Source organism: Hyperoodon ampullatus, assembly GCF_949752795.1.
Source record: "Hyperoodon ampullatus genome assembly, chromosome: 11".
NCBI lineage: Eukaryota > Metazoa > Chordata > Mammalia > Artiodactyla > Ziphiidae > Hyperoodon > Hyperoodon ampullatus.
Window position 1 is genome coordinate 99505584 of NC_136924.1, and position 16161 is coordinate 99521744.

At 42.7% G+C, this 16161-nt stretch overlaps 1 protein-coding gene across 1 annotated transcript in view; it reads right to left on the minus strand.

The window, feature by feature from the left end:
• The window catches only part of TULP3 (TUB like protein 3), a gene marked incomplete at its 5' end in the record, with an annotated part of 38357 nt that extends 23211 nt beyond the window's left edge, over positions 1-15146 (minus strand). Inside the window, 2 exons of the mRNA XM_079714879.1 lie at positions 309-360; positions 15106-15146. Of these exons, the coding sequence (XP_079571005.1) occupies positions 309-360; positions 15106-15146 (93 nt within the window). The remainder of the gene's footprint in view (positions 1-308; positions 361-15105) is intronic.
• Positions 15147-16161: the final 1015 nt, after the last annotated feature.

Here is a 16161-nt window from a genome sequence, read left to right on the forward strand (position 1 = left end):
AAGCAGCACAGTACCATTTTCAGATTTGCATTTTAAGATAAGAAAAAGACCTTGTAGTTACATGAAATTACAGTGCAGAGAGGTGTTTAAGGCAGCAGGATCCAATTAACTGCACAGAAATACAATGTTAACATTTTCCTAATTCTTATGACAGCTGCCAAGGAATTTTCAGTGATTGTAAATCCAAGGCCAGTTTTAATGCTGATGTCCTCAAGGCATGTGGGTCTTGCCAGACCCCAAAGTCCAGACCATCAGCTTCATGGTCAGTATAGCTGTCCACGTCTTTCAAGAGAGGAGACTCTGCTCACCTGATTATCCAGTTTCAGCTGCCGGAGCTTCATGGCCTCATCCTCAAAGGCACTGTTAAAAAAAAAAACATGAAAAAAAAGCATGTAAAGAGAAAATCCTTTTAAAACCATGTCAATCTCATCTTTTCCATGTATCTAGTCCTTTGGGCTATTTGGAACCGATTAATTCTACCTTAGGGAAAGCACGGGTTTCCAGATGCTGCCCACACTGACTGCAGGAGGACGTGCCATACTTAATGCCACACACAGTCCACAGAGGACCTGAGGAGACTGAAGTACCCAAAGGACAAGAAAAAGGCAGAGCACAGACCCCCATGCATGCGGGGATTTTTTTTTTCTCTTTAAAAACATATACTGGGGACCTCCCTGGTGGCACAGTGGTTAAGAATCCACCTGCCAATGCAGGGGGCACGGGTTCGAGCCCTGGTCCGGGAAGAACCCACATGCCGCGGAGCAACGAAGCCCATGCACCACAACTACTGAGCCTGAACTCTAGAGCCCGCGAGCCACAACTACTGAGCCCACGTGCCACAACTACTGAGGCCCGCATGCCTAGAACCATGCTCTGCAACAAGAGAAGCCACCACAATGAGAAGCCCGTGCGCTGCAAGGAAGAGAAGCCCCCACTTGCTGCAACTAGAGAAAGCCCGCGTGCAGCTATGAAGACCCAATGTGACCAAAAAATAATAATAATAAATGAATAATCTACAAACAACAAATGCTGGAGAGGGTGTGGAGAAAAGGGAACACTCTTGCACTGTTGGTGGGAATGTAAATTGATATAGCCACTATGGAGAATAATATGGAGGTTCCTTAAAAAACTAAAAATAGACTTACCATATGACCCAGCAATCCCACTACTGGGTATATACCCAGAGAAAACCATAATTCAAAAAGACACATGCACCCCAATGTTCACTGCAGCACTATTTACAATAGCCAGGTCATGGAAGCAACCTAAATGCCCATCGACAGACGAATGGATAAAGAAGTTGTGGTACATATATACAGTGGAATATTAGCCATAAAAAGGAATAAAATTGAGTCATTTGTTGAGACGTGAATGGATCTAGAGACTGTCATACAGAGTGAAGTCAGAAAGAGAAAAACAAATATCATATATTAACGCATATATGTGGAACCTAGAAAAATGGTACAGATGAACCGGTTTGCAGGGCAGAAGCTGAGACACAGATGTAGAGAACAAACGTATGGACACCAAGGGGGGAAAGCGGCGGGGGGGTGGGGATGGTGGTGGGATGAATCGGGCGATTGGTATTGACATGTATACACTGATGTGTATAAAACTGATGACTAATAAGAACCTGCTGTATAAATAAATAAATTAAATTAAATTAAAATATTTAAAAAAGATATAAGCAACAAGGATATACTGTATAGCACAGGGAATTATAGCCATTATCTTGTAATAACTAATATAATATTGTAAATCAACTATACTTCAATAAAAAAGGAATATTAAAAGTTAAAAACATTTGCTAATTTGATAGGTAAATTGGCCTCTTGATTTAATTTATGGTTTTGATGACTTTAAACAATTTCTAAATAATTTTTCATGTTTATTATCACTTAATATAGTGAGTTGAAACAATTTTTCATATTTATTAATTACTTAACAAAGTGTAGTTAAATAGGGACTACATTAAAGTCTTGCATTTTCAGAAATAATGCTGAAGGGAATTCAGAACTATCTAGCCTCAATCTTTCATTTCATAGATAAGGACTAGCAGTTAGTCCAGGGAGGTTATATGGTTTGACCAAAGGTAAGACAGAATTATCACTGATTAAAAAAAAAAAATACTTAGCACTGTGTCTGGAATATAATGAGTACTCAGTATATGTTTTTTTAAATAAATAAATCTATTTATTTTTGGCTGCGTTGGGTATTTGTTGCTGTGCGCGGGCTTGCTCTAGCTGCGGCGAGCAGGGCTACTCTTCATTGTAGTGCGCAGGCTTCTCATTGCAGTGGCTTCTCTTGTTGCAGAGCACGGGCTCTAGGCACGCGGGCTTCAGTAGTTGTGACACACGGGCTTAGATGCTCCGAGGCATGTGGGATCTTCCCAGACCAGGGATCGGACCCATGTCCCCTGCATTGGCAGGTGGATTCTTATCCACTGCGCCACCAGGGAAGTCCCAGTGCTAAGTTTTTGTTTTTTTTTTTTTTTTGCGGTACGCGGGCCTCTCACTGTTGTGGCCTCTCCCGTTGCAAAGCACAGGCTCCGGACGCGCAGGCTCAGTGGCCACGGCTCACGGGCCCAGCTGCTCCGCGGCACGTGGGATCCTCCCGGACCGGGGCACGAACCCGCGTTCTCTGCATCGGCAGGTGGACTCTCAACCACTGCGCCACCAGGGAAGCCCTCAGTGCTAAGTATTTTTAATGTATTATTTTATTTATTCCTCAAAACAGTCCTATGAATTAGGTACTATTATTTTTCACACTTTGTAGATAAAGAAACAGACCTGGAGAGCCATGCAGAAACAGCAGAAACAGACACTAATCCTGGTCCTTTTGCAAAGTCTAAATTACACCTAAAAATCAAATATATTCTACTTCTTTTTTGAAGCTAGCTCTGGGAGACAGAAAGTTAGATAGTATATAGCATCTTACTAAGGCCACTGACTTCCTTTAGATCTAGCAAGTCATGTAACTTCCTCTTCAATAAAAGAATTAATAAAACACTATGCCATGGAATTCCCTGGTGGTCCAGTGGTTAGGACTCCACACTTCCACTGATTGGGGGGGGCCCGGGTTCGATCCCTGATTGGGGAACTAAGATCCCGCAAGCTGCGTGGCCCAGCCAAAAACAAAACAAAACAATACAAAACTCTATGCCAGTCATCACAGTAGACTGCAAGTACGGATGAACAGACAAGATTTAACACCGTCAGGAGACAGATTTGCTTGACTGACGGAAGTCCACAAAAATGGAATCAAATGACTGTCTTCAACCGATAAACCAAACCCTTCTGAATGTCTTTAAGCTCTCTCTAAAGTCTTTTCTATTTCTGACAATTCCCTAATTTAAGATTTTGTGACCCTTCATTCTTAGAAAGAGTAAAGTATAAAACAAGGCAGAAGTGGTTCTCAGTTATTTGTACTATAAATATTTACTAGGGGTTGATTGCCAGAAAAAAACTATAAATACAAAATCTTATTTAATAAGACAAATTCGGACTTCCCTGGTGGCACAGTGGTTGAGAGTCCGCCTGCCAATGCAGGGGACACGGGTTCAAGCCCTGGTCCGGGAAGATCCCACATGCCACGGAGCAACTAAGCCCGTGCGCCACAACTACTGAGCCTGTGCTCTAGAGCCCAAGAGACACAACTACTGAGCCCGTGTGCCACAACTACTGAAGCCCACACACCTAGAGCCCATGCTCTGCAACAAGAGAAGCCACCGCAATGAGAAGCCCGTGCACCGCAACAAAGAGTAGCCCCCGCTCGCCACAACTAGAGAAAGCCCGCGTGCAGCAACAAAGACCCAACGAAGCCAAAAATAAATTAAAACAAAAAAACACAATGAGATACCACTTCATACACACCAGGATGGCTATGATAAAAGACAGATAATAACAAGTGTTGGTGAGGCTATAGAGAAATCAGAATCCTCATTTACTGCTGGTGGGAATGTAAAATGGTGCAGACACTTGGGAAAACAGTCTGGCAGTTCTTAAAATGTTTAAACATAAAGTTACCATATGACCCAGAAATTCTACTCCTAGGCATATAGCCAAGAGAAATGAAAAGACATATACCCACACCAAAACTTATACACATTTTTTTCTTTACAGCATATTATTTCTTTAATAGAAAGGAATTCTTAAATAGTATATGTGTTCTACATTGATTATAAAAATAATATATACCCATTTCATAAATCTTATTAAAATTTATAAAGAAAAAGAAACGTTTTTTCATAATTCTATCATCTTGAGATGATCACTACTAACTGCAGCAAACATCTTTCTAAATGTTTCTATAAATTTATTTACATTTACATATTTGAAATATTTATGACTTTTGCATCTTTTAAACTTAAGATTATACCATAAGCATCTTTTTATTATAAAAGTATTAAACATATTACATTAAATGGCTATATAATATTCTATCATACAGACATTTCTTAAATTTGTTTTCTTTTTCTTGTGGTAAAAAAAATCATAAAATTTAATATCTCAACCATTTTTAAGTGTATAGTTCAGTAGTGTTAAGTATGTTTACATTGTTCTGTGTATAACAATTTTTATGGCAGCGTTATTCACAATAGCCAAAAGGTAGACACAGCCCAAATGTCCATCAGCTGATGAATGGACCTGGTATTATCTATACAATAGACTACATCATTCAGCCATAAAAAGGAATAAGTATTGAAACGCGGGAGAACCATGAAAACATTATGCTAAGTGAAAGAAACCAGTCACAAAAGACCACATATTATGATTCCGTTTTTGTGAAATTGGCAAATTTAGGGACAATGTACATTAGTGATTGTTTAGGGATGGGGGATGGGAGTTGGGCGGTAATAGCTACAGGGTATGGAGTAGCTGTCTGAGATGATGAAAATGTCCTAAAAGTGATTGTGGTGATGGTTGCACATCTTTGTAAATATACTAATAACCATAAGAAGTGTGTATACTTTCAATGGGTGAACTGTATGAGTTATACCATAAAGTTATTAAAAACAGGATCCGTGAATCCATACTGACTCTAAGTAAATAAACAAATAAAAGTCACAACAAAGATCTTCCTTCCAGACTAATGTCAACTAATAAATATAGAATCAATGACAGAAGTAGAATATGACCATCTTATAACCACCATTTAATAAACGACTTTTGCAAGAAACATCGATGGATGCTATAACCACTGAGTGAAATAGGATATTCAACACAATCTCAAGTATCTCCCCACAGAGTACATTAATTACAAAGAGGACAAGGTAACTTTACAACGAAGAAATCTGACAGACATCGCCTTAACCAAGTGATGGGATACAGCAACTATGATATGACAGACTGATATCAGGTATCCCCTGATGTGACGTACTGAGAAGAATACAACACAATGTATGTAATATTCCTGCCAACAATGTTTAACCTAAATCTATTCAGCAGGAATCAAACCCAATGGAGGGAAATTCTGGAAGACAACTGTCAGGACTCTTCAAAAACGTCAATATCAAGAGAGATCCTCCCCCGTCACAAAAGGCTGGAGAACTGTTCTAGGTTCAAGTAGAGGAAATTTAAGAGATTTCTGGAAACCAGACATAACACACAGCCCTTGAATTCTGGACCACGACATACACACAGTAAAGACTCTCACTGGTGCACTGAGGATATCAGACCATGAGCTCCACATCAGGAAAGAGCAGGAATGGGAAGCGTCCCGTGTGCGATATAACAGCACTGTGGTCAGGCAGGAGAATGCCCTTCTGGGTGGGAACAGGGTAGAAGTAATGGAAGAACGGGAATAGGGCAGTGAGTGTGAGGGAGCCACACTTCTCTGAGTATCCATGAGGCCATGATGATATGAAAGAATAAATAAAGGAACGAGGAAATGGAGAAGGGACAGCTCTTCCTTACAGAAAGAAAAAAAAATTCAGAGACTAAAGATAAAAAGAATGATAGAAATCAAAAATCACCATTAGGAAATACTACAGTAATAACTGTTGCAGGCAAGAACCATCAATGGATTCTGAAGCTGGTAGGCAAAAGTACGATGAGAAAGAGGATATTTGCATAGTGTCAAAATATCTTCCCAACACCACTGTAAGGCAATTATACTCCAATAAAGGTGTTTAAAAAAAAAAGTATCTTCCCACAAGATAATTACTCATTACAATGGGAAAATAGTACCTGTATAGTGGAGAAACCTGGGAGACAGCATCTTAACTAAGTGATTAAGATTAGCAAAACCAATAGCAAGATAACAACATCATGTTCCTCCTGATATGACACACTGAGAAGGGCACAGCATCAGGTCTGTGGGATTCTTTTTTTTTTTTTTTTTTTTTTTGACAGCCGAGTGGAAGTGCAGTCTTAACCACTGGACCGCCAGGGAAGTTCCAAGGATTCTTGCCAAAAATGCATAGTCTCCATTTAATCATGAGGAAACACCAGACAAACTCACAGTGAGGAACAGTCTACTCTTCAAAATTATCAAAGTCAGTAAAGGCAAATTAAGGCAGACTAAGAAACTGCAGGGGCTTCTCTGGTGGTGCAGTGGTTAAGAATCTGCCTGCCAATGCAGGGGACACGGGTTCGAGCCCTGGTCCGGGAAGATCCCACATGCCGCGGAGCCCGTGCGCCACAACTACTGAGCCCGCCTGCCACAACTACTGCAGCCCGCACGCCTAGAGCCCAAGCTCTGAAGCAGGAGAAGCTGCCGCAATGAGAAGCCCGTGTACCACAAGGAAGAGTAGCCTCCATTCGCCGCAACCAGAGAAAGCCTGCGCCACCACGAAGACCCAATGCAACCAAAAATAAATAAATTAATTTTTTTAAAAAGCTGCATATTATTCATTGTTAGGCAAACAAATCAAACCCACAGTGAGATGCTACTTCACATCCACTAAGACAACAATAATGAAAAAGACAGACAATGACAAGTATTGGTGAGGACGCAGAGAAATTGGAGTCCGCATACATTGTTGGTGGTCCCATAAACTGCCACAGCCATTTTGGAAACCAGTCTGACAGTTCCTCAAGCTGTAAAACAGAGTCACCACAGGACCCAACAACCCTACTTGGATATATACAAAAGAGAAGTGAGAATATATGTTCTCACAAAGACTTGGACACGAGTGGTCATATAGCAGTATTACTCGTTATAGCCAAAAAGTGGAAACAACTCAAATGCCCATCAACTAACTGACTGGATAAACAAAACGTGGCGTAGCCATACAAGAGAATATTATTCAGCAATAAAAAGGAATGAAGTACTGATACATGCAGCACATAATAACATGAATGAACCACAGAAACATTTTGCTAAGTCACAGAATCCAGTCACAAAATACCATGTATCATACAATTCCACTTATATGGAATGTCCAGAATAGGCAAACCTGTAGAGGCAGAAAGTAGATTAGTGGTTGTCTTGGGCTAGGAGTAGGGGGAAGGGACAAGGGAATGATTGTAAATGGGCAGGTTTCTTTGATGGGGGCGTGTGTATGATGGGAATGTTCTAAGATTAGACTTTGGTAATAGTTGCAAAACTCTGCAAATACGCTAAGAACTATTGAATTGCATACTTAAAATGGTTGCATTTTTCAGTATGTAAATTATACAATATAGCTATTAAAAATAAGGTACAGTGTATATACTGTATTTTCAGTAGATAAAGATTGTATGTTTCTAAGTGGGGAAAAAATAAAAAAAGATGTGTGTGATGTCCACAGGCACAGAACTCCAGGATATACACAAACTGTTAACAAGTCGCCTCAAAGGTAGGGTATCAAAAAAGCCTTCTTTTCCAAACCAGACATTTTTGAGAGTAAAAGAGTATGAGTAATTATACATTTATAATTATAAACGTAATTAGTAATTACAACAGCAGCTGTAAATCAGAGACAAGGGTAGTGAAACAGGAAAGCTTCCCATACCCCATGTTTTACTTTTGTGATTTCAGAACCAGTCACCAGTCATTACTTCCCTCCAACTTATGGACATATAAATAGCCTTTAAAGTCTAATTTTATATCTAATAATCTATTATGGGCACACTGATGTTTATGTGGGTTTGTTCAGGCAATATTTCCATCAAAGTGCCTCTAACAGCCGAAGAGAGTGATTTCATGGGGAAAGGAGGGGAAGTGTAGCCCAAAGAAACCATCTACAATACTCTATCTTTAGAACCTCAAGTTGTACCCTGAAAATCAATTTAACTTTGCATTCTACATTACATTATCACTGGCTCTATTTTAACAAAAACCCCACTTCTCTCTTATAATAATATTCATAATATGAATAAATATGACTGTCCAGGAAGAAACATCCTTATATTGTGACTCAGCACAGGGGTCTGCAAACTACAGCTTCTGGGCCAAATTCGGCCCACTGCTTATTTCCGTATTGCCCGTAAGCTAAGAATGGTTTTTTCTTTTTTAAAAGGTTAAAAAAAAATCAGAATAATAATATTTTATGACATGCACAAGTTATATCAAATTCAATTTTACTGTCTATAGCTAAAGCCTTACTGAAACAGCCACGCTCTTTCATTTACTGCACATTCCTTTATGTATTCCCTACAGCTGCTTTTACCCTAGAACAGCAAAGCTGAGTAGCTGGGACAGAGACCGTATGGCCCACAAAGTACAAAATATTTAGCATTTGGTTCCTTACAGGATAGGTTTGCTGACCCCTGGTGCAGACCAAACGAAAGGGTCAAATTCCCCATTTAGGGAAGCATGGGTCTGTGGTTTCTAACACAACTTAACCTCATCTACAAAATGAGGATAATTGAGCACTAAATCAGAAAGTTACTGTGAAGATTAAATGAGATTTAGCCCATATAAGCACTCAATAAATGCAACGACTGCTATTATATAAGATTTTTGCTCTACAACTTTTTTTTTTTTTTAGCCACACCGCATGGCATGCAGGATCTTAGTTCCCTGACCAGGGATCCAACCCGTGTCCCCTGCTGTGAAAGCGCAGAGTCTTAACCACTGCACCACCGGGGAATTTCCTACATTACAACTTTTTTAAGCCTACAAACAAATGTATTACCTTAATCTTGTCTTCACTGACAGGACTTTAATAATTTCACCATGATATTACCACCTTTTAAAAACTTTTTCATAGCCTTTCTTATGCTGGAAACCTAAACATTTCTAGATTTCTCCTTGTATTAAATAAATCTTCAAAACTTTGAATTTTTATTGATATTGAAACATTAATACGTTGTCACATTGCCAGGTGCAGTACAGTCCCATTTAGTAAATAACTACTGCGTGCCAGAAACTACATTAAATACTCTACATACCATCTCATCTAATTCTCACAATAAACCTACAATCCCATTTCACAGAGGTATCAAACTCAGAGGGGAAGCTATCTGCTCAAGGTCAGACAGCAGGTGAGTGAAAGAGCTGGAATTCAACCACAAGTCCCAGCGCCACCTGCCTCAGCCTGCAGACCTGCACCTCTGAACCACAAATATTCAAATGGTCAGCAGAGAGTCCGGGATTTCATTACTATGGTATTTCGGTAAGTCTCCCAAGAATCTTTTCAGTCAAAATGCCAGTTCACTGGTATTTTTAGGCAGCAGAATTTCGAAGCTAGTGAATGGATTCTGAAGAAGCCCTTGGGAGCAGTTGATTACAGTATAAATACTATTGGAAAAGAGTCATCAGATTTCATTGTGTCTGAACTGATTGCAGTGCCAGGTAGTTGGGTCAATAGCTATTAATAAAGTAATTTTCTCTAAGTCAACTGACAAATAGATTCACCTTGTCCAAATCCCAAATGTCAATACAGGAGGCCATATTTTCACATGCACTGAGACCTAAGAGCACATCTGGCTGGAACAAAACATTGCTTCTGGGAAAAGGCATATAAAGATCAATTAGAACTGCCAGAAAGGCTCCTTAGAAATCTAACCTCCCTCATCGGTAGAGAATTGTTAATATTCTAGGCTCAACTGTCTTCTACTTGAATGACTGCCACAATCTGGAACTAACTTAATTGAAGCTAGAGAATGAAGATCCATTTCCGAAGAAGCCCATTTAGTAGAGACAATCAGAGAGAAGGGAGAATTGCTTGGGGAGAGACAGGCAATGAGAAGGAAAACTTGGCAACCGATCAGATGATTCATTTGGCCCCAGAGAATGCAGCAAGGAAGACTGCTTTACATGAAGCCCTCTCCATTTTGCATGTCCCACAGAGCAAAAGCAAAAAGCATTCTTTTAAGTGAGCCAAACAGAAAGGTTATTTAAAATGAATGACTTGATCCAGAAGTTCAAGAACCCATTTATTCTTTTTTTTTTTTCTTTTTGGCTGTGTTGGGTCTTCGTTGCTGCGCGTGGGCTTTCTCTAGTTGCGGCGAGTGAGGGCTACTCTTCGTTGCAGTGCGCAGGCTTCTCACGGCGGTGGCTTCTCTTGTTGTGGGCTCTAGGCGTGCGGGCTCAGTAGTTGTGGCACATGGTCTCAGTAGTTGTGGCACACGGGCTTAGCTGTTCCACAGCATGTGGGATCTTCCCGGACCAGGGCTCAAACCCATGTCCCCTGCATTAGCAGGCAGATTTTTAACCACCGAACTACCAGGGAAGTCCCCCCATTTATTCTTTATAGATTTAAAAAAGGACATTACTCAGAATCACAGTGCACTCCACCTTTTGCTGGATTTTCCTTTCCTCAGGGGTTATAGTTTCTCTCCAGTAATGTTACTTATTTCCCTTCTCTCTTGTGTAAAGATGAAAGTACATTTTTTTGCCTAACAACACCAAATAAATATTTCCACTCCCATTCCATTGGATGAAATTAATACTCATTTGTACTTTGCTAAAATGTCCAATTTCTTCAACTGTTTGCCCTAAAAATAATTACTAGGATGTAACCAGTATCAGTTGTTATCATTTATGTGCACAAATGGCATCCAGAAATTATCTGGAACACATATTTTGATAATAATTGAGAAAAAGAAGAGAGGAGACTAGAAGTCAAAAGCCCAGTTTTACTTCTCGATTTTAGTTTTGATTACATCATTTACTTGTAACTTAGCTATATCACACCCTTTCCGAGCCTTAATTTCCCTATCTATAAAACAAAGATAACGACAGTGGCCGTGCTCTCTTCAGAGTTGTGAAGCTCAAAAGAGATCATGTACGTGAAAGCTCTATGAACACTGCAAAGGATACACAAATGTAAGCCATCATTATTGATTGTTTTATCTTGACAGAGCTTCCCTTTTTAAAAGCACAGCTTGCCAACTTTACTCAGTCAAAACATCTCCTTCTACTTTGCCCCTGGCTTATATGACATATCAAATTGCTGTAACAAAATTACACTGAATTTGAATAGGAAAACAAGTCAACCCTCTATAAACTTGCTTCATTCTAAAACCTAAAATCAAAGGCAAACTATATATTTATTGACATTTCTTCCAGCAAATCTAAGAAGCAATGATTTATTTTTCAGGAAGCTTGTCTGAAAAACAATTCTTGTTTTCTTCCTACAAGCCTTATTTTCTATACATTAATTATCACAGAAAAAAAAACCTGAAGGAACTATAGTTCATAGTCTAAAAATATATCTTGCCCATGATGAATGCAGATATCAGAGTTTAGATTATCGTATTCTACCCTAAAACTCAAAATCATCACTTTTTTTTTTTTTTTTTTTTTTGCGGTACGTGGGCCTCTCACTGTTGTGGCCTCTCCCGTTGCGGAGCACAGACTCCGGACGCGCTGGCTCAGCGGCCATGGCTCACGGGCCCAGCCGCTCTGCGGCATGTGGGATCTTCCCGGACCGGGACACGAACCCGCATCCCCTGCATCGGCAAGCGGACTCTCAACCACGGCGCCACCAGAAGCCCTCAAAATCATCACGTTTTAAGAACAGGAAAGGAAAATGAAGAGATTACTTAATATACAGAATACCTTTGGAAGATCCCCCTAAGAAACCTGCCAATGAACGAACTAAGTGACACAAAGACAATGAGAAAAGAAGACATACTTTTCACTGAATATCATTTTGTACCTTTTGAAATCTGAGCTATGTGCAGTTAAAAATATGTTATTTTATTAATTCAGTATAAATCATGGAGGGAATCCGAAGAAGCCCTATTATTCCAGAGGAGAAAACTGAAGCCAAACAAGTAGATAAGTGCTTCAATATCGCACTGCTGGACAGCGGAAAAGCTGGGCCGAGAGCTCAGGAACCCAGTGGAAGCCTCCAGCGCTTCCCCCTCGCCACAGTGCCTTGTGGTAAAACAGCAAGGGCCACCTGATAAACAGGTGGCAGTACTAAACAGTACTAAAGTACTAATGCAATCTCTTTCAGAACTGTGGCCTTCCAGGGGTCCTCGTGACTTCTATGATACAACAATAATCATTAATGTTGTCACAGAAGTTCTAAAGCAAAGGGTCAGAGATGAGAATCCTCATTATCAAGACTCATAACAAGGGCTTCCCTGGTGGCGCAGTGGTTGAGAATCTGCCTGCCAATGCAGGAGACAGGGGTTCGAGCCCTGGTCTGGGAAGATCCCACATGCCGCGGAGCAACTGGGTCCGTGAGCCACAACTACTGAGCCTGCGCATCTGAAGCCTGTGCTCCGCAACAAGAGAGGCCACGACAGTGAGAGGCCCGTGCACCGCGATGAAGAGTGGCCCCCGTTTGCCACAACTAGAGAAAGCCCTCGCACAAAAACGAAGACCCAACACAGCCATAAATAAATAAATAAATAAATTTATTAAATAAAAAAAAAAAGACTCATAACAAGTACTAAGAGTTAATAAAGACAGCACAGCCGTCGGAATGTGGACAGTGTGTCTCTTCTCAGGCATCAGTAGATTCAGGCTCTAACCAGGACAGGAAAATGGTGCAGCCTTTACTAACAGTAAGAAAGTCTGATGAGGCAGCACAGATTTAGTACAAAGAGCTTCTTCCTAGTGAACTGACTCAGAGGAAGTAAAAGCAGACCACAGGAAATTTTAGTTTGAAAGAAGCCTTAACAATTCCACTGAGAACTACTCTTGAATAGAACTAAGGATTATCAAGACCCCTTCTAGTCCTAAAATCCTCAAACATGGAGAAGCAAGGCAGCTTCAGCTCCTCTTCTGAGTAACTCAAGCATACTTTTCCTCTTGGTAAGAAGAAATGTTAACTTTTTCTTTCAGTGGGCACAAAGGCAGGGAAAACAGCAGCATTTCCAAAGGAAAGAATAAGAGAAGCCAGAAATGAAAACTATTCCAAAAACGTCTGAGTCTGTCTGCTTGGAAAGGAAATTTATTACAGGGATTCTTCTTTCCTTCCTAGGTCTCTATGTAGCCTTCATATTTGAAGAAATACATGGATGTTAGACGTTATTAGGCTTTTACTGTAGCTTTTGATATCTGCCAAACATACTGTAGTCACATATTAGTTAATCTAACTATTTTTAAGCACTGGGTAAGTCTGTTTGCCAACAATTAATTCATCTAATGAAGCCTTTGAAAAAGAGAGAACTTGAGAGAGGATAACAAGCCTGGCCAAGACATAACCTCCAGCCATCACTGCTGTTTGTATTTCTGAGGAAAAATCATAGCATATGGACAAACCATACACTAGGACTTTCTCAGTCAACCCTGGGTCACAAGGTCACATCACGTGGAGAAGTCTCTCTCATCACATCTTCAATCCTGTATCAGGAACAAAAGGCCAGAGAGGCTCAAGTTCCAGCACTAGCCGACCACTGTCATCTCCAGGGGAATCTACAATACAAACACCTAACCTCAGCCAAGGATCTGAGAGTGCTGTTTCAGATTCCATCTCCAATTTCCACTAAATATTTCAAATACAGGAAAAATGTCTGAAGTAGTGTTTGTTCATAATTTTTCTACTTTGTTGAAAATAACTCTGCCTCATGGGAAAATGGTCTCATCATTCAAAGAAGAAAAAAAAAAAACAGTCACGGGAAACTTGAAAGTCAGATGTTATCCTTCACACTGAAAGGCACTGATACCAAAAACTCTATCCATGTATTTCATCAAAAACGTCCTAAACACACAACTGGAAGCCAAAAAAGTCAGAGACATTAATTCCACTCCCTCTCGGCAACAAGTCAGTTAACCAGTGACAGAACCTACAGCACAAGAAACACTTGGTGACTCACACATTCCCCTTTGAGGTCCATTTTAAAATTAAAGAGCTGGTTTCTCTGGGAAGAAAAAGAGGGACGAACTTTAAAATGATCCATTGAAACTTCAGGTCCAAAAACTTAAAAACCTCTTTGCCTCCTGGTCTCAATTTCAAAGTCAATTCCATTTTTCCTTCCAAAAATCATGAGTCACACCATACATCTGGTAGCCGGGAAATTTACTGCCTTAATTCACTTAAGATTGACCGAATGCCCACAAGCGAGCGAGCACCATCCGAATGCAACGAGGATGCTGAATTTAAACGGGATCTCCTCCTGGCGCTTCCATATTTACACCTGGAAACGCAGATTCTTCTTCTCTCGACTTCAGAGAAAAAAACAAACCAACCAACCAAAAAGCACTAAACCAACTTCACAGAGCGCTACACTCACGTAAATAAAACCCGATGAAAGAGAAAAACGGGTTTTGTCCGCGGCAAGGCCATCTGGGCGACAAGCCTTTGAGTGGTTTTCAGCTGCTGACCCGCCACCAGGCGGTACCGGGCAGCAGGCGGGCGTGGGCGGCGTGTGCGGGCTCGGGTCCAGGCGAAGCCGTGATTCCACCCCGCCCGCCCGCATCCACGCTTCGGGATCCCGGCCGAACCTACCGGCCCGGCCCGGCCCGCGCTGACCCCTCCAGAGCACCGGGCCTGGGGCGGGATGCAGCCGCCACCACGACCGCTCCGCTGGCCCCCGGAACCACCCCGCACCCCCGGCCCAGGCGGAGCAGCCCCTGACGAACGCGTTCTGACGAGGCCGGACCCACCCCGCGGGTGCCGGCGCGACTGGACACGAGCCGGCCCTCGGCGCGAGCGGCCCCCTACCCGCACGCCGCCCCCACTCGTCTCCCGCCGCCCAGCCTCCCGCAGTCCCCTCGGCTCCCAGCCCGGAACGCCACGGCCCCCTTCAGCCTCCGCTCGTCGCCACCGCTACTGACCTGTCCCCGCGGGGCGCCGGACAGCGGCGCGACGCCTCCATCCCGCTGCCCCGAGAGCAGCGACCTTGACCACACCCGCGCGGTGGCCGCTGGGGGCCAGCCTGGCGCAGCGGCCCAGCCCCGCAACAGCACCTCGCACTGTCGCCGCCGCCCATTGGCCATCGCGCTCCCGCCGCTCCGCACCCATTGGTCCGCGCGCCCGCTGCTCCCCACCGCCCCCGCGGGTGGTTGCTAGGGGAGGTGGCGGCGCCGCGGGAGGGTTGCTACGGACGGGTTGCTGCGCGCTGGTTGCTACGCGCAGCTGGATTGGAGGAGCCGCCCAGCCCCCAGTAACCGCCGCGCGCCCAGGCTGCCCTCACCCAGCGGTCCATACCCGGAGGCCCGCCCAGGGCGCTTCATGGGGGGCCGCCCCCTCCCGACCCCGAGGACTTCCCGGAACCACACTTGCTCGCCCGGCTGCCCTTCCCAACCAAGTGCGTCTGCGCCCCCTCCCCTAGTCCAGCCCAAGCTTTTAGGGCGTCCCCGGACCTGTCCTGCACACCCGCCTGACGATCTTTTCCGTCTACCGCCCTCGCAGCCTACCGTCTTCGAACATCAGTATCCCATAAAGAGATCCGCTATCGGATCCAGTAAATCTTGTCCCCAACTTATATGCAGCATTACAGTCCCTACAGAACATCCCGTCAAAACTCATCGCGTGTTGACTTTGCGGCGTTCCATTCCGAGGCCAAAGTTGTCCCCACACTGGTTTTGAGCCTCTAAAAGGCAGAAAATTTGGCACAAGCTGGGAGAGCTGAGCACTGCTTCCTCTGGTCAGCCTCCACGCACCGTGTGACCCCGAACACGGTTATCTGTGCTTCACATCCCCATTTTAAAAATAAATCATCCCTGCTTGTCTAGCTCGGGCTGGACCTGACACAGACTAGGTTCTGAAGGCTGACGGAATGGAGTTGAATGAGATGCTACTTGTATGGGTGGAAGGAAAATTGAGACATTTTGTTGACCAGGCAGTCCTTCTGCATGAATTCCAATAAAAAGTAGTATTTGAAAAGATTA